The sequence below is a fragment of the Erythrolamprus reginae genome, chromosome 4, assembly GCF_031021105.1.
Source record: "Erythrolamprus reginae isolate rEryReg1 chromosome 4, rEryReg1.hap1, whole genome shotgun sequence".
NCBI classification, from domain to species: Eukaryota; Metazoa; Chordata; class Lepidosauria; order Squamata; family Dipsadidae; genus Erythrolamprus; species Erythrolamprus reginae.
In genome coordinates, this window is record NC_091953.1 from 11502750 (window position 1) to 11522264 (window position 19515).

General features: G+C 42.9%; 1 protein-coding gene across 3 annotated transcripts in view; it reads left to right on the top strand.

The window, feature by feature from the left end:
• The window catches only part of FAT3 (FAT atypical cadherin 3), a 699023-nt gene that overhangs the window by 618031 nt on the left and 61477 nt on the right, over positions 1–19515 (top strand). For all 3 annotated transcript variants that reach the window (XM_070749626.1, XM_070749624.1, XM_070749625.1), the window contains one exon: positions 18557–18691. In XM_070749626.1, the coding sequence (XP_070605727.1) occupies positions 18557–18691 (135 nt within the window). The remainder of the gene's footprint in view (positions 1–18556; positions 18692–19515) is intronic.

Genomic DNA, 19515 nt, shown 5'->3' on the forward strand with positions numbered 1-19515 from the left:
AAAATCACCAAAATCTCGCTCAGGCCAGCATCCTTTTGTGAGATTTGGCTTCCTGTGCATGTGCAGAAGCCAAATCTCGCACAGGGGGCATGCGCGCGCCCACTGGTCACACATTATTATTATTATTATTATTATTATTATTATTATTATTATTATTATTATTATTATTATTATGTCAGTGCAACTCAGCAAACGAGATCACTATGCTGGATTTCGTATTTCATCACCAGTCGGGCGCTTCCCAAGCACCTAGGACTGCGTGATGTAGCGGCGAATTATGTTTGCCGATCCCAGTAAAGCGGCCTTTTGCAATTGACAGATGGAGATTTTGTCAATTCCGATGGTTTTCAAATGTCCACTGAGATCCTTTGGCACTGCGCCCAGCGTGCCAAGTACCACTGGGACCACTTTCACTGGCTTATGCCAGAGTCGTTGCAGCTCGATTTTTAGATCTTCGTATTTCATTAATTTCTCTAGCTGCTTCTCAATTCTGCTGTCTCCTGGGATTGCGATGTCGATGATCCATACTTTCTTTTTCTCCACGATCACAATGTCTGGTATGTTATGCTTCAGAATTCGGTCAGTCTGAAGTCGGAAGTCCCACAGTAGTTTTGCTTGTTCATTTTCAACCACTTTTTCGGGCTTATGATCCCACCAGTTCTTTGCCACTGGTAAATGGTAGTTCCGGCACAGGTTCCAGAAGATCATCTGTGCCACAGCATTATTATTATTATTATTATTATTATTATTATTATTATTATTATTATTATTTAGATTTGTACGCCGCCCCTCTCCGAAGACGCATAGCTGCGCATGCTTCCTCGATTGTACTACCGACTCTATAGAGTGCCCACAGCGGCCCACCACTAAACTCAGGTCACATTACCTAAAAGATCCGGTACCTTTGTAAAAGTTGAACGCTGAGATTTTAATTCTCATGCTCAAACAAGGAAAGTTTGATCTTGATTGAGGTCAGAGAATGCTAGTCAACTTTGACTTCTTGGGACAAAGATAGCCCGACTTCGAGGACACAGCCTAATGAAAGGGGTCAGCCGTTTCACGAAAAAGGATGTGTGGGATTAAGAAAGAGGGCAGGTTTAGGTCTTGGAAAGCGGTGGTTGTGTTAGAACAATCTCAGTCGATCTGCAGGGTGTTTTTTTTTTCCAGATTGATCGGGGCATCTGACCCCAGCGATAAAGTTTAAAAAGGCCTTGACTCATTTTCTATTTTGCCAGAGTAGTGAAAACCCGTAAAGCATGTCGTTAAGTAATTGAGACCAAAGAGAAAGTTCTTGACCTTTCCCAAAGCATACTTGTTATTATATGGCCCCCCTGGTTTATTTTTGTTGTTTTATATTAACACATGCTGTGGAGGGGGAAAAAATGATGTACTCTTTTGGAAGGCATTTGCTTATATACCAACTTATAAGCATTTGCTTATATACCAACATTAGGCTGTGTAAAAACCAAAAGGCCTTGTTGAATGAGCCTAAAGGACCATCGCTGTGGTCCATTAAATGCAGACTATATTTTTGGTATGGCCTTTTCCTTGAATTTACACCCTTAAGAAGAAAATATTGGCAGAAAAATACCTTTGAGCTGAAATAAATCCACCAAAGAAACCAAGTTTTACATGGCGTAAGAAAGGCTAATATCAACGAGGGATGTTCATTCTTAAAATATGCATCTTATTCCAAAGCTTATTCCCACAGACAGATGTTGTGAGCATTCATTGTTTATGCATGCCAGCTGTGGAGCAATTTCACTTAGTTTACCTTGAGGAGCAGGGATGGTTACCAAAACACAAAATAGGCTACAAGATGCAGAAGAAAAGTCTTGGGTCGTCTCAAGGGTTTTGACCCTTTGTGTTGGTTTGAATAGTAGTCAAGAAAAATACAGTGATACCTCATCTTACAAACGCCTCATCGTACAAACTTTTTGAGATACAAACCTGGGGTTTAAGATTTTTTTGCCTCTTCTTACAAACTATTTTCACCTTACAAACCCACCACTGCCACTGAGATGCCCCGCCTCCGGACTTCCGTTGCCAGCGAAGCACCCGTTTTTGTGCTGCTGGGATTCCCCTGAGGCTTCCCTGCATGGGAAACCCCACCTCTGGACTTCTGTGTTTTTGTGATGCTGCAGGGGAATCTCAGCAGGGGGATCCCAGCAGCGCAAAAACAGGCGCTTCGCTGGCAACGGAAGTCCGGAGGTGGGGTTTCCCAGTGAGGGGAACCTCAGTGAAATTGCAGCATTGCAAAAACACAGAGGTCCGGAGGTGGGGTTTCGAGGACTTCGGTGTTTTTGCATGCTGTGATTTCACTGATGCTCCCTTCGCTGGGGAACCCCACCTCCGGACTTCCGTTGCCAGCAAAGCGCTCATTTTTGTGATGCTGGGATTCCCCTGCAGCATCGCAAAAACACAGAGGTTCGGAGGTGGGGTTTCCCATGGAGGGGAGCCTCAAGGGAATCCCAGCAGCGCAAAAACGGGCGCTTCGGCTGGCAAAAGGGGTGAATTTTGGGCTTGCACGCATTAATCGCTTTTCCATTGATTCCTATGGGAAACACTGTTTCGTCTTACAAACTTTTCACCTTAAGAACCTCGTCCCGGAACCAATTAAATTTGTAAGACAAGGTTTCACTGTAGATGGAACAGTCCAGATCCTTTTACTTAAGTCTTTAAAGTTTAAGTTTCAAAATTAAATTAAATCAAATTTCCTGGTTGTGGGAACTGGATATGTCTAATCTAACAAAGTAGAAATGCTAGGTGGTGACATGATAGCAGTGTTCCAATTTTTGAGAGGCTGTCATGGAGAAGAGTCAACCTATTTTCCAAAGCACCCAAAGGCACAACAAAAAGTAACAGAAGCTTATTAAGGAGAGATCCAACCTAGAATTAAGGAGAAATTTTCTGCATTGTTTATTGTTTATTTCAAATCCAATGCTAGCTCCATAGGGTTATATTTTGCAAGTTGGGTGGGTATACAAATAACACAGAGATCGCTGGCCATTATCTGTTCAGCTAACGTGTTTCCATTTAATTTTATGATATTGTTTAACAACAGTGGATGACATATACTTATAATCAGAACAGATGAATGATAAATAGTTGAAACTGATATGGGAGAATTATGTTCATTGGCTCTCCATTTACAAATGATGATTTCCAGAATCAGTGTTCATTCTGGTTCATACATAATGCTATAAACCATGATGTGATATGTTGAGTCTTGGCATATCTTAATTCAAGCCAGTTTATTCATTGTGGCCTGAGGATGTGCATTAAATGAAATTCCCAAGCTCCAATTTCGTAGTTGCAGAATTGTCTATCCCAAAATTTCAGGGTCTTGACTGGTATCAGGAGTTTTACAAGCCCATCTGCCAAACAAAGTTGTCTTAAAAACTTAACATTGGGCATTGGACCAAGATTTTTGCGTGAATTCACCTCTAGGAAGCAATGTAGAATATTTTGGTTAGCTTTTTTCCTTTGCAAAATTGCCTGCTGTTTATGAATTGTTTTCCTTTTTGGTTTGTTTGTAATTTATTTGTCATAGTGCTTAAACAGCCATAAAATTGAATAAATGAATTAAATACCGCTTTTCATAGATATTCCACAGAAATGGGAGGTTACATTCAAACCAAAACAACTGTTATGTTAGAATTGTAATGTTTATAATAGAATTTACACAGCAAAGGGCTCCACTTATTTTTTCCTACCAGTACTGGATCCCAAGGCCACCGACACATGTGCGTGCGCCTCCATGTGAGATTACACTTCTGTGCATGCGAGGACCTTTTTTTGCAAAAAAAAAAAAATGCATGTGCAGAAGCAAAAAAAGTGCAAAAATTGCCAAAATCTCACCCACACAAGCATCCTTGTGCGGGATTTCATTTCAGGTGCATGCGCAGAAGCGAAATCTAACACGGGGGCGCACACACATGTGTTGAGTGCGCGCCCAGCCTGGCCAGCCTCTGAAACCCATTATTATTTGATTTGATTTGATTTGATTTGATTTGATTTGATTTGATTTGATTTGATTTGATTTGATTTGATTTGATTTGATTTGATTTGATTTGATTTGATTTGATTTGATTTGATTTGTATGCCGCCCCTCTCCGCAGACTCGGGGCAGCTAACAACAGTGCAAAGACAATATAAACAAATCTAATATTAAAAGTAATTTTTAAAAACCCAATTTAAAGAACCAATCATACATAGAGACATACCATGCATAAATTTTATAAGCCTAGGGGGAAGGGAATATCTCAATTCCCCCATGCCTGACGACAGAGGTGGGTTTTAAGAAGCTTACAAAAGGCAAGGAGGGTGGGGGCAACTCTGATATCCGGGGGGGTTGGTTCCAGAGGGTCGGGGCCGCCACAGAGAAGGCTCTTCCCCTGGGTCCCGCCAAACGGCATTGTTTAGTTCACAGGACCTGGAGAAGGCCAACTCTGTGGGACCTCGCTGGGATTAAAAAGTCCTAACAAATTGCCGGTCCCATTTGTACTGGGTGCGGCCCATTACTGGCTTTACATCTTAAAGATGAAGAGAAGCTTCAACTTCTTCAACCTACATCCAAGGAGCAAGGTGAACAAAATTGTGGCTCACACATGTATTTACACAAAGCAGTTGTGTCCTCTTTGCAGGTTCATCACCACCAACCCCTGCATCCTTCAATGTCCTCACATCATAGCTTAATATTTTCTGTGAGCTTTTGAATTATGATTCCCACAAGTTGCTGCGTCAGCTTTTTAAAACCACTCCCTAGTAATTTTCTACACCACTGCAGGAACATTAAGAGCCTTGTGGTTGTGGTCATTTTCCATCTCCTAGAGATACTTCGGAGAAGCGCAGTTTGTGGTTGAATTTTCACGGTAATGGGAATTTTGGGAGTGGCAGAATGTGACAGTGATTTAACTATTGAGGGAATTTTGCTGACACCGCTGCATAGGATACAATATAGTTTAAATGCTGGTTGTCATAAGTCAGCGCTAACTCTGACAGAGCACCATTTTCTAGCATGACAGCAGTGGGTTTTACTGTCTGCAAAATAACAGAAGATATAATTGGTAGGGTGGGGAAAGAGAGGAGAGAAGAGAACAGTTTGGGGATTTTTGCTCTCGTTCCCTAGCATGACACATCTAAAAAAAGATCTGACTTGAACCCAAGCCTTCAGCGCCACACCAGTAATCCAGTAATAATCATTGTGTTTTGAGAATTCTCTCTACTCTATATTTTAGCTGGCTTTTTTTGCAGTTAACTGAGAGGGAAAAGCACAGCTCTCAGCTCTTTTTCCACCCAAAGTATAAATAAATAGTTTAGGGCAGGAATATCAAACTCGACTTCATTGAGGACCGCATCAAGGTTCTATTTGACCTTGGATGACCATGGTGGGCTATGACCAGCTTGATATCACTTGTGTCAGGGGCCCAGTAGTGGACTGCAGCCAGTATTAAAACCCACCTCTGCCGTCAGGCATGGGGGAACTGAGATATCTCCCCTTGCCTATGCAGTTTTATGTATGGTATGTTGTATGTATGATTTTTAAACAATGGGGTTTTTTAAACTTTTAATGTTAGATTTCTTATTATAGACTTTTAATATTAGATTTGTCATTGTATACTGTTTTTATCACTGTTGTGAGCCTCCCCAAGTCTGCGGAGAGGGGAGGCATACAAATCTAAATAATAATAATAATAATAATAATAATAATAATAATAATAATAATAATAATAATAATAATATATTTTAATTTTTTAAATGTATAATAATTTTAAAATGTATAATTGTTATCTTAGATTTTAATTATTAGATTTGTTTTTGTCACTGTTGTGAGCCGCCCCGAGTCTGCGGAGAGGGGCGGCATACAAATCGAATTAATAATAATAATAATAATAATAATAATAATAATAATAATAATAATACGGTGTCCTGGTGGTGAAAAGGGCGCTGCGTGCGTAGCTCCAGCTGACTGACGGGTGGGCGTCGGCACGAAATTTGACTTCTGCGTATGTGCCGGAAGGGAAATATTGTGTGACAACGTGCGCATGAGCGAGATTGTGGTGATTTCCGCTGATCGTTTGCTTCTGTGCATGCGCAGAAACAAAAATATGGGCTCCGTTTTAGGCCATGACAACCTTCTTAGATAGAGGTACCACTGTGTTGTGTTTTAAACCCTGCTCACATTGAACATTCATGGAAGATGTTTAGGTAGTATATTTCATTGCTCCATCTAGACCAGTGGTTCTCAACCTTTCTAATGCCGCGACCCCTTAATACAGTTCCTCATGTTGTTGTGACCCCCAACCATAAGTCTAGCGCCAATCCTCCAAACAGAGCTTTAAGCTGATTGGCAGAAAGGTCAGAGGGACAACCCCACTGTAAACCCCTGATTGGTCAGATTGTAAAAATATCTCAGAATCAGCTACCAGCTGCATGGACTACCGGCGGGCCACAACTCTTCCTGGTTGCAGCCCATACGAGCACGTTTGAAATGCTCCTTTTTTGACACTTGATGCTGCAAAATGCTCCCTTTTCAGCACTCAGTGTTCCCCATCACTGCAATACTGCAACCTCGTGATACAAATATTCTCTTCTGCTGGTACAAATGTTAAGAGTTTGCTTTGGGGGCAAGGAGAGAATAATTGCCTTGATTCATCTGATGGAAGAAATCCATCCAGGATCATTTGTAGTCTACCCTTAATACAAAGACATTTTTAGAAGTCTCTCCAGTTCTACCTCAATGCTACATTATTGGGGCTTTTGTGCTTATATATCTTCTAAACATTGCCTGTGCACATTGATTTTTCTACTGCTATTTATGATGCTTCTCGCATGCAGCTTTTCCCCCCCCCCCCGTTCTCGCCGTGCTAAATCATTCCTATCAGAAGCCAGGGCACGTTCTGGAAAGCAATTAATGTCATCTTTTTTCTTGTTCTGCATGTGATCTTACCTGTAGTGGCAATGGAGAATCAGCCCAGGATGAATGGCATAGATGGGGGTTTTATAGTTCAGTAACCAAGGCTGATAATTGTGTCACCGCAGGGAAGGAAATGACGGCTTTTTAAAAAAAAAGTGACTGCAGCTGTTAAATGTTAAACCGATTTTGGGTATCTTTAGACCAAAGGAAATTAGGGACGAGCAGCATAGACCTTTATTTTGGATTTGGCAAAAGACTGGTTTCAATATCTGCAACTGTTTTTATGCATTTGTTTATTTGTGTTTATTTTTGGGATTTATCAGCAGCCCGACTTTGTTGGAGTCCGAGTAATTTGACTGCAGTTTATGACGTTAGCACACAAAGTACTGATGAATATTCCCCACTCTACATCCCAAAACATACATGTTTTTCGTATGCACAGTTTGCATGCACGGGTATTTATTCATTCATTCATTCATTCATTCATTCATTCAATCATTCATTCATTCATTCAATCATTCATTCATTCAATCATTCAATCAATCATTCATTCATTCATTCAATCAATCATTCATTCATTCAATCATTCATTCAATCATTCAATCATTCATTCATTGAATCAATCATTCATTCATTCATTCATTCATTCATTCGATTTTTATGCCGCCCTTCTCCTTAGACTCCGGACGGCTTACAACATGTTAGCAATAGCACTTTTTAACAGAGCCAGCCTATTGCCCCCACAATCCAGGTCCTCATTTGACCCACCTCGGAAGGATGGAAGGCTGAGTCAACCTTGAGCCGGTGATGAAATTTGAACCGCTGACCTGCAGATCTACAGTCAGCTTCAGTGGCCTGCAGTACAGCACTCTACCTGCTGCGCCACCCCGGCTCCAAACCTTTTTCCATAACAAATTGCAACTTTATGTGTAAAGATACATAGATATTCAGGTGAATATGCTAACTAGGAGATAAACAACTACGTTTAAAAGAGATACAGGTAATCCTTGATTTAACAACAGTTCATTTAGTAACTGTTCGAAGTTACAACAATACAGTGGTACCTCTACTTACGAAATTAATTCATTCCGTGACCAGGCTCTTAAGTAGAAAAGTTTGTAAGAAAAAGCCATTTTTCCCATAGGAATCAATGTAAAAGCAAATAATGCATGCGATTGGGCAAACCACAGGGAGGGTAGAGGCCCTGTTTCCTGCCAGCAGATTCCTAGAGAGGCCCCGTGGAGGCATCTCCCTGCCTTTTCTGGCCCTGTTTCCTCCCAGGAGATTCCTAGAGAGGCCTCACAGAGGCTTCTCCCTATCTTTTTCAGTCCTGTTTCTTCCCAGGAGATTCCTAGAGAGGCCCCACGGAGGCATCTCCCTGCCTTTTCTGGCCCTGTTTCCTCCCAGGAGATTCCTAGAGAGGCCTCACAGAGGCTTCTCCCTATCTTTTTCAGTCCTGTTTCTTCCCAGGAGATTCCTAGAGAGGCCCCACAGAGGCTTCTCCCTGCCATTTCCAGTTACAGTTTCCGAGGCTCGGGTTTGTAAGTGAAAAATGGTTCTTGAGAAGAGGCAAAAGAATCTTGAACACCCGGTTCTTATCTAGAAAAGTTCGTAAGTAGAGGTGTTCGTCGGTAGAGGTACCACTGTATTATAGAAAAGCGACTTATGACAATTTTTCTCACTCATCCCTTTTGAGACATCCCAATGGTCACACAATCAAAATTTGAATGCTTGGCAACTGGAATATATTTATGACTGTTGCGGCATCCTGGGATTCCCTATTGGGACTTTTTGACAAGCAAAGTCAATGGGGAAGTCAGATTCACTTAACAACTGGGTTACTCCATTAACAACCTTCCCATCTTTTCATAAGGGCCTAAAGATGTGGTTCTTCCAGTCAACTTGGAGCCCCAGTGGGGGAACAGCAAAATGGAGTTGGTTGATTGAGCAATGATAGATCCCACCTTCCCCACACTACCCCCCTTGCCTCTGAGATATTGCAACTGTCATAAATATGACTCAGTTGCTGTATGTCTGAATTTTGATCACATGTCATGATTGGGGATGCTACAATGGATGTAAAGGCACAAAACTGCCATAAACCAGCCGCTACTTTAACAGGGTGTCCAGCAAACCTGGGAAATCAGGGAATTATCAGGGAAACCAGCGGTTCAGGAAATAATTTAATAATAATAATAATTTATTAGATTTGTATGCCGCCCCTCTCCGAGGACTCGGCGCGGCTCACAACAATAAAAAATCATATACAAATCCAATGTTAAAACAGTCTTTAAAAAACCCCTATTAAAAACAGTCATACAGCCCAAACACACAATCCATAAAATCAAAGGCAGCTAAGGATATAACAATTCCTCCATGCCTGGTGACATAGATGAGTTTTCAAAAGTTTGCGAAAGGCAAGTAGGGTGGGGGCAGTCCTAATCTCCGGGAGGAGCTGATTCCAGAGGGCCGGGGCCACCACAGAGAAGGCTCTTCCCCTGGGTCCCACCAGATGGCATTGTTTCGTCGACGGGACCTGGAGAAGGCCAACTCTGTGGGACCTAATCAGTCGCTGGGATTCATGCAGCAGCAGAGAATTTGTGAAAAAAATGGAATAAATAGGGGGGGGAGAGAGAAACTGTATTAAAATGTTTAAAAGTCAGGGGAAATCATGTAAAAAATGGATTGCGCTACCTGGCAGAGTCAAGCAAAAATGAGCATAACTGTGGCAATAACTTGCTTCCTCAGCTACCGATATTTCTCCACGGCTTAGCCGTTTGGTATGACGTCGTCTACGACCGCACCTTAACTAGATTGCAAGTTGGAGCCCCAGTGGAGGAAACAGCAAAATGGAGTTGGTTGATTGAGCAATGATAGATCCCACTTCCCCACACTACCCCCCTCACCTCCTATGTATCCTCAGTTTTAATGTCTAATTTTGACTTTTTATGTTTTAACTATACAATGGTACCTCTACTTAAGAACGCCTCTACTTAAGAACTTTTCTAGATAAGATCCAGGTGTTTAAGATTTTTTTGCCTCTTCTTAAGAACCATTTTCAACTTAAGAACCCGAGCCCGGAAAAATTTCCCAGGAAATTTGAGAGCGGCACGAAGGCCCGACCAATTTCCTATCATTCCCCCTTTAATCCCGGCCAGCTTGGGCTTTTCTGGGCTGCCAGAGGAGCCTTTCGGTGACGTTTAATGAGGCTTTGGCAGCCCAGAGTGAACGAAGCATTTTCCTTTCTCTGGGCGCTTGGACAGGTAATAAACCTCTGCCAGCACCAAGAGAAAAGAAACACCCTCTTCGCTCTGGGCAGCCAAGGAGTCACCATAGTGAAGAAAAGGCGCCGGCTACAAAGCGAGTGAGCGAGAGGAGAGGGGAGCCCTTCAGCATGGGAAGGAAGAGGAAGCAGGTAGCAGCAGCAGCAGGGCAGTGTATGGGAGGGATTGTATGGGAGGCAGTTTTGGAGGTGCTTGCTCCTCCTCGCCATCTCAGAGTCCCTCTTTTTTTTTTTAAGCCTTAAAGTTTTGCATTTTTTAGATTCCCCTCCCCTCCTTCCTTCGGCAGCGACTCTCCTCCTCCTCTTCTTCCTCCTCCTCCTCCCACCCAAATTCCGAGCTGTTATTTCTTTCCTAATGGGTTTGCACGCGTTATTTGATTTTACATTGATTCCTATGGGAAAAATTGCTTCTACTTAAGAACGTTTCTACTTAAGAACCTGGTCGCGGAACGAATTAAGTTCTTAAGTAGAGGTACCACTGTATATGTAAAACTATAAGCCGCCCAGACTTTCTTTTTTTGCTTGGGTGCCAAAAGAGCCGCGCATGTGTGTGTGCATGCCCACACTATAATGCAATGCCCTTCCTCCCCATGCATGCACGCGCACAAGCACCCACGCTGTCCCCCCGCGCATGCGTGCAGGCCTCGCTGAACCCTCCCGACTTCCGATAGACCCATTGGGCTGTTCGATTTGTTGGCTTTTTTAAACTGCCTTTCTTGCTCTGATTCCAAATAGCAGCGCATTCATGCAACATGGGTCAGATTATTTAACTTACAAGCTAGACACGACCCATTTCATTTAAGGAAGATTTACTCTCAAGTAAAGCATCCTTGGGTTGGATTCCTACTCCTTTTACTCAGGCCCCAGAGAAATGCCATTAATTATTATTATTATTATTTTGTCCAGACTGGTCTAGCAAGAGTAATCCTACCTCCATTCCAATAATGAAGTTTGCTTGGTGAAATAAAGACCGGCACAAAACCATTGAACTTCATAGTAGGTACTCAAGCTTTGGCTATAAATCTCCAAAGATGGATAACATCCTTCTTAGTGCTTTAGTGGTTTTCTACTCGGTGCCATTGTGAAATCATCCTGAAAATGCAGGTTAGCAGGGGAGCTATGCAGTAGCACAAGATTTGTAGCTTGGAGCCCACAAAAGACAGACATAAAATACTCTTTCCGAAGCTTTAATATTTTAAAAGTTTTTTGTGATCGCTATAAAATTCAACCTAGAGGAACCTGATTTTTTTTTTAAAAAAAAGAAGAAGTAGAAGAAATGCTTCCATTGATTCTCTGTCTGGACTAGTCTTCATACCTTGAGAAGGATTGGTCGGATTGTAAAAATATTTTCCAAAGTGCCAGAATAGAAGAGAGAGAGAGAGGGAGGGTGGGAGGGAGAGAGAGAGAGAGAGATGGATGATAGATGAGAGAAAGAGATGATAGATGATAAATAGATGGATGGGTGGGTGGGTGGGTGGATTGGAAGGAAGGAAGAAAGAAAGAAAGAAAGAAAGAAAGAAAGAAAGAAAGAAAGAAAGAAAGAGAATTATTTATTGGCCAAATGTGATTGGACACACAAGGAATTTTGTCTTGGAGCATATGCTCTCAGTAGCTTTAGTTCCTAACACCATGGGAAATGTGTCTTTTGCCATGGTCTTAGGTGACCCCTGTGAAACCGTCGTACCACCTCCAAAGGGGTCCCGACCCCCAGGTAGAGAACTACTGGCTTAGTGGCAACACTTAGAATGGATTGACAAATAAAAATCACGACGCGTGCGCAAACTTTTCTTATTTTAAAAAACTAATTGTGTGCCTTTCTCTCAAAGTGATCCTTCAAGGCAAAAATCAAGAAACAGGATTCATTCGGAGTCTCTAAACGTGCTTGGTTGCACTCAGGACATTGCAACACAATCTTGAGAGCTTGTCAAAGGTCTTCTCTCTACCCCAACTTATACCTAACAAAACCAAGGCACAATTGTTTTGACTTTCTTTCTTACACTTCCTCCTTTCTTGGGACTAAAATATCTTTTCCATAACAGCTCTAAAACCTTCTGACCTTCCATCACGCATAGAAAGGTCTTCCTGACTCCTCTTTTTTATTATCACAAAGGTCACGTCAAGCTTATGTCAGCCATTTGGCTGAGTTAAGATAGCCAAACTGAACTTATCTTTGCTATGTGAAAAAAAGCTAAGCAGGGACAGACTTGGTTAGCATTTGAATGGGAGACAAACAGCAAATCCATGAGTTGTAGAAGCTTCAAACCATGACAGTGGCAAATCATTTCTAGGTTGTTGGGAGGTTTTTTTCAGAAGAAAATAGAAACATAGAAGACTGAAGGCAGAAAAAGACCTCATGGTCCCTTTAGTCTGCCCTTATACTATTTTTTGTATTTTATCTTAGGATGGATATATGTTTATCCCAGGCATGTTTAAATTCAGTTACTGTGGATTTACCAACCACGTCTGCTGGAAGTTTGTTCCAAGGATCTACTACTCTTTCAGTAAAATAATATTTTCTCATGTAGCTTTTGATCTTTCCCCCAACTAACTTCAGATTGTGTCCCCTTGTTCTTGTGTTCACTTTCCTATTAAAAACACTTCCCTCCTGAACCTTATTTAACCCTTTGACATATTTAAATGTTTCGATTATGTCCCCCCTTTTCCTTCTGTCCTCCAGACTATACAGATTGAGTTCATGAAGTCTTTCCTGATACGTTTTATGGTTAAGACCTTCCACCATTCTTGGTAGCCCGTCTTTGGATCCGTTCAATTTTGTCAATATCTTTTGTGTAGGTGAGGTCTCCAGAACTGAACACAGTATTCCAAATGTGGTCTCACCAGCGCTCTATATAGCGGGATCATAATCTCCCTCTTCCTGCTTGTTATACCTCTAGCTATGCAGCCAAGCATCCTACTTGCTTTCCCTACCGCCCAACCACACTGCTCACCCATTTTGAGACTCTCAGAAATCACTACCCCCATTCAAAGCCCACAGAAATCTTGACGTTGTTTTTCATCACACACCGTTTCTGTCTGAAATGATGAAAAGATTGGCGTTATCAGACATTTGGGAGGTGTCGGTACATGGCGATAGTTGTCTTGGAATGTTGTGTCGTACAGAGCTGTCATATTAAATTAAATTAGCTTCTTCCTACATACCTCTCGGCCTCATAGGAACCTCACTCGTGTCTCCGGTAGGAAACAATTGAAACATGGCAATGATTGATTACAAGGCTGCATCACGGCTTCGCTGCTTGGTGTCAAGATTTTACCAAAGGTTAAAAGGTTGTGAAAACATGTGGTGCCCTATTCCAGAATCTCAGCAGGGTTGTCTTCCCACAAGCCAATTTATATTTGTGGCTTTTTTCATTTTTGTCTACCTAACTTGTCTCTCTGTCAGCCACAGAGAGACTTGTAAAGAATTATTGCCTGACGTGACTTAAAATTTAATTGTGTTCCGAAAACAAATATCCTGTGCATACAGATCTGTAGGCAGTGCTGATGGGATATCATTATACATGGAACATGTCGGCATAATCAGCTGGATAATCAGAAATTTCTAAAGAGGCTGTTTTGACTATTCATCGTTGGTTTCGGGAGCAAATACGTTATAACCCTGCTGCTTAATTCTCTGAGCTTGTTTCAGAAACACATGGTGAGAGTAAGGATTTACTCCGTATTGGTTATCCACTGTGGTTGATAATATTTGCAAGGGAGGAAGCAACCTTGATAATGAGGCTAAAATCTGTTTATTGACTGGTTATTAGGTTTCTACACCCATTAAATGGTAGCACCAAACTGATTTGATCTCAGAAAGCTAAACATGGTTGATTTTGTTTAGTGCTTGGATGGAAGATACTAGACAAGATCAAAATTATTGGCTAAATTGGGAAATTCCCTCCCCCATATTTATTTATCTACCTACCTACCTACCTACCTGCCTACCTATCTATCTACCTACCTACCTAGTATTTATTTATCTATCTATCTAGTGTTTGTTGGTCTGTTTGTTTGTTTGATTGATAGAAAAGAATAGAATAGAATAGAATAGAATTTTATTGGCCAAGTGTGATTGGACACACAAGGAATTTGTCTTGGTGCATATGCTCTCAGCGTACATAAAATAAAATATACATTTGTCAAGAATCATGTGGTACGACACTTAATGATTGATTGATTCATATGCCATGCCTCTTCAAGGACTTGGGGTGATAAATGATACATTGGCAAATTACTTCTTTAAACATGAAATTGTCCAGGAAAGTACTAAGGAGAGTTTCGTTCAAAGACTTTACTTGATATTCCTACATTATTATTATTATTTATTATTATTTATTAGATTTGTATGCCGCCCCTCTCCGTAGACTCGGGGCGTCTCACAACAATAATAACACAATATATAACAAATCTAAAAGTCACTAAAAAACCCTTATTAAAAGAAAACATACACACAAACATACCATGCATAAACTGTATAGGCCCGGGGGAGATGTCTCAATTCCCCCATGCCTGGCGGCAGAGGTGGGTTTTTTTAGAAGTTTACGAAAGACAAGGAGGGTGGGGGCAATTCTAATCTCCGGGGGGAGCTGATTCCAGAGGGTCTGGCCCCCCACAGAGAAGGCTCTTCCCCTAGGTCCTGCTAGTTGACATTGTTTGGTTGATGGGACCCTAAGAAGACCAACTCCATGGGACCTCACTGGTCGCTGGGATTCGTGCGGCAGAAGGCGGTCTCAGGATTAAACTAATCAAGGAGAGAAGCAGACTAGAACTAAGGAGTGGGAACAATTAACCGGCTTATCTTCAGAAGTTGTGGTTGCTCCATCACTGGACTCTTTTAAGAAGAGACTTCACAACTATTTTGTCTGGAATGATATTGCATCTCCTTTTTAAGCAGGGGAATGGACTAGAAGACCCCCAAGGACCCTGCCAACTCTGTTATTCCATTCTGTTCTGAGACCTTCACTTTCCTTGTTCATTCCTAACGTCATTAACTTCGCCAATAAATTTGCATGCATGACACAGCCAAAGTAAATCAGACGTATCCCAGTGCTGTTGTAATTTGCAGTTCACCCAACCTTCTTTCATTAACTTATTTATCTTCCATTCGATCTTCCAGGCTCTACCTGTATTTTTTCAGACAAGGGTACCCTTTTATTTAAATATTTATTGGTTGCATTATTTAGATTCGGGTTCTGTTAGCCTTAATTGCAGTTTGATAGTGTATTTTTTTGTTGTTGTATGTTTTCCTGCTATGGGATCTCCAGAGCAGCTTAGATTTCAGGTTCAATTTATATTGATATGTGGAGTCAGCTAAGATGAATGTTGGTCAGGAGGGAAGCAATCATTGAATAGCTTTTCCACTCATTCAGCCTTTACTGCCTTTAGAGACAGGAATCAAATTATAATTTTGTCTGGTCTGAGGATCATCTAAGACTCAGCGTTTCCCAACCGGTGTGCCGCGGCGAGACATGGCCAGGTGTGCCGCCAAGCTTCAGCTGGGCGGGGCGCTGCCGGTACTTCCGTCCTGGGGCTCCCGCTCGCAGCTGTCTCCTGCTCGATGCCGCGGTTTTCGGCGCTCTCCTGCTGGGCCCCAAAGAAGGAAGGCAGGAAGAAGGAGAGCTCCATTCTTCGCACCTTTTTCCCGCCTTCTTTCTTTGGGGCCCAGCAGGAGAGCGCCGAAAACCGCGGCATCGAGCAGGAGGCGGGGGACAGCTGCGAGCGGGAGCCCCAGGACGGAAGTACCGGCAGCGCCCCGCCCAGCTGGAGCTCCTCTTTCGTCGACGGCAAGTGTCCGATGGGAGCGGGGTGTGTGTGGCCGCAGCGGGCGCAGGCAGTCGGGGGAGATGGCGGCGGCGAGAGGGATCGCTCTCTCTCTCTCTCTCAGCTGACTGCAAGTGGGAGCCCTGACGGTGGCGGTTGGACGTTCTGCTGGACGTCGTACATGCTGGCGCTGCGTGCCTGGCATATACGGTGTCCAGCACCATGTCCAGTTGCCGCCGTCAGGGCTCCCGCTTGCAGTCAGCTGAGAGAGAGAGAGAAAGAAAGAGAGACATATAAGAGGCAGAGAGAGAGAAAGAGAGACATAGCAAGAGAGGCAGAGAAAGAGAGACAGAGCAAGAAAGAGAGACAGCAAGAGAGGCAGAGAAAGAGAGAGAGAGAAAGGGAGACATAGCAAGAGAGGCAGAGAGAGAGAAAAAGAAAGAGAGACATAGCAAGAGAAAAAGAGAGACTTAGCAAGAGAGGCACAGAGAGAGAGAGAAAGAGAAAGAAAGAGAGACATAGCAAGAGAGACAGAGAGAGAAAGAGAGATAGCAAGAGAGGCAAAGAGAAAGAAAGAGACATATAGCAAGACAGTGAAAGAGAGAGAGAGAGCAAGAGAGAGAGAAAAAAGCAAGAAAGAGATAGCAAGAGAGAGAGAGAGAGAGAGCAAGGGAGAGAGAAAGACATAGAGGAAGGGAAGGAGGGAGAGAGAAAGAGCAAAAAAGAGAGGAAGAAAGGAAGAAAGAGGGATGGAGAGAGAGAATGAAGGGAAGGAAGGAAAAGAGAGAAAGAGGGAGAAATAGAGCGAAAGGGAGGAAGAGAGAGGGTTTTTTTGTCCAAACTTTTCTTTAGCCCGCCCCCCCCCCCCCCTTTCAGTGTTCCCCAGGATTTTGAAAATACGAATAATGTGCCGCGGCTCAAAAAAGGTTGGGAAACACTGATCTAAGTGAAAAGGTAATGGCAAGGGTGACATTCACATTTTTCCCCTACCACTTTTGTTGGTGTATCTTGGGGGGTGGGGCCAGACCAAGCCACGCCTACCAAGCCACACCCACATAACTGACAGAAAAGTTCAGAAAAGTTTTCCAGCATTCTCACCTCCTTCTTATATTCGCTCTGTGTGTATGAGTCTCAGAAGGAGTGAGTAGGAGGGGAGGAGCCAGTCCGTGGTGCGATTTACCAGTTCTCCAAACTGCGCTTAATCACCACCACCAGTTCTATAGCACCTATCTGGCTGGCTGAAACGTGGACTCCAGGAAGTGACATCAAAGCTCCGCCCATGGAATTCCCTATTGGGATTCCCCACCTCTGTTTGAGCCTCCCGACTGGCCGACAGCTCCGCGGCTTTTCTGAAAAGGTGACAGCCGGGCGGCGGCGCTTCTTGGCGGCATCCCGAACGCCGAACCTGAACTTTTGCCAAACTTATGGGTTCGGCGTTCGGGGGAACGCCGAGGAGCCCCCCAGCTGTTTCAAAAGGTGACAGCCGGGTGGCGGCGCTTCTCGGTGCCTCCTAAACCCGAACTTTTACCGAACTTTTCGGGTTTGGCATTCGGGAGAATGTCGAGAAGCGCCCAGCTGTTTCAAAAGGTGACAGCCGGGCAGCAGCGCCCGGCGGAGTGCCATTTTTGCAATTTTTCCCCCTTGCATGCATTAATCCATTTTACATTGTTTCCTATGGGAAGCATTGTTTTATCTTACGAACTTTTCACCTTACGAACTTCCTCCTGGAACCAATTACGTTCGTAAGACGAGGTATCACAGTACTGCATTCAGTTTTGGTCACCACGATGCAAAAAGGATGTTGACACTCTAGAAAAAGTGCAGAGAAGAGCAATTAGGGGGACAGGAGGCTAAAACATATGAAGAACGGTTGCAGGAACTGGGCATGGCTAGTTTAATGAAAAGAAAGACCAGGGGGGACATGATAGGAGTGTTCCAATATCTCAGGAGTTGCCACAAAGAAGAAGGAGTCAACCTATTCTCCAAAGCCCCTGAGGGTAGAACAAGGAGCAATGGGCAGAAATTAAACAAGGACAAAAACAACTTAGAACTAAGGAGAAATTTCTTGACAGTTAAATAAGGTTCAGGTGGGAAGTGTTTTTAGTAGGAAAGTGAACACAAGAACAAGGGGACACAATCTGAAGTTAGTTGGGGGAAAGATCAAAAGCAACATGAGAAAATATTATTTTACTGAAAGAGTAGACGTGGTTGGTAAATCCACAGTAACTGAATTTAAACATGCCTGGGATAAATATATATCCATCCTAAGATAAAATACAGAAAATAGTATAAGGGCAGACTAGATGGACCATGAGGTCTTTTTCTGCCGTCAGTCTTCTATGTTTCTATGTTTCTATGACAATTAGAATAATTAATCAGTGGAACAGCTTGCCTCCAGAAGTTGTGAATGTCCCAACACTGGAAGCTTTTAAGAGGATGTTGGATAACCATCTGTCTGAAGTAGAGTAGGGTTTCCTGCCTAAGCAGGGGGTTGGACTAGAAGACCTCCAAGGTCCCTTCCAACTCTGTTATTGTTGTTATTGTTGAATGCGGATAAAGAAAGTCTGTTTCTTACCTTATCCCTTGCGCAACAGGAGGAGTTTGTCCCGGCTCTAATGATCCATGCACAGAGAAGCCATGCCCAGGAGATATGCAGTGTGTAGGTTACGAAATCAACCAGAGACTGTTCATCTGTCAGTGTCCACCTGGAAAACTTGGAGAATGCTCAGGTACACAATTTGCTCGGCTGCTGCTGCAGCATCTTCTTGGTCAGGTCTGAAAAGTCGTGTCGGTCTTTTCTTCTAAGCCAGGGGTGTCAAACATAAGATGGGACCTTCCTGGAAAAGGTAAGGCGTTGGCCTGCATTACTTTGACCCGGCCTAACCAATTTCAAACAGGAAACATGCCAGCGGTATGGGGAGTGGTGTCAAGCTGGCCACACCCCACAGAGGTGGCCACGCCCACACAGTCGGCAACCCCACAACCCTCCTGAGGTCAACCGCAGCCCACAATGAAATTGATGTTTGACACCCCTGACATTAGGTGTGCATCAGTGAAGGGCTGCAAAAATTTTTACTAACACACCGTGGGTATGGTTTATTTTGTGGGTGTGGCTTGCCAGCCATGTGACCAGGTGGGGAGGGGTTTGGCGATCATGTGACCAGGGGGGTGGCTTAAAGATAATGTGATTGGCTTAAAGGTGGCCAACTTGACGTCACTCACGTCTAGGGTAAGGGTTAGAGTGCCTGGCCTCAAAGAGATAAAATTTCCCTATTACTGAACATCCAAAATACAGTATATTCTTTAATTCTATGTATATATGCCCTATGTGTAGATACATATTTATTTATTTATTTATTTATTTATTTATTTATTCACCTGTTGTTGGAAATGGTTCAAGAGTTCACACACACATACACACACACACACAAAGGGGGGAGGAGACAGGGATGGAAAAAGAGGAGAAGATAGTAATAATAGTAATAGATTTTGGTTTTCTTTTATTATTAATTTCTTTTAATAAAAAAAGAAGGGGTTTTTTTTCTTACTGATT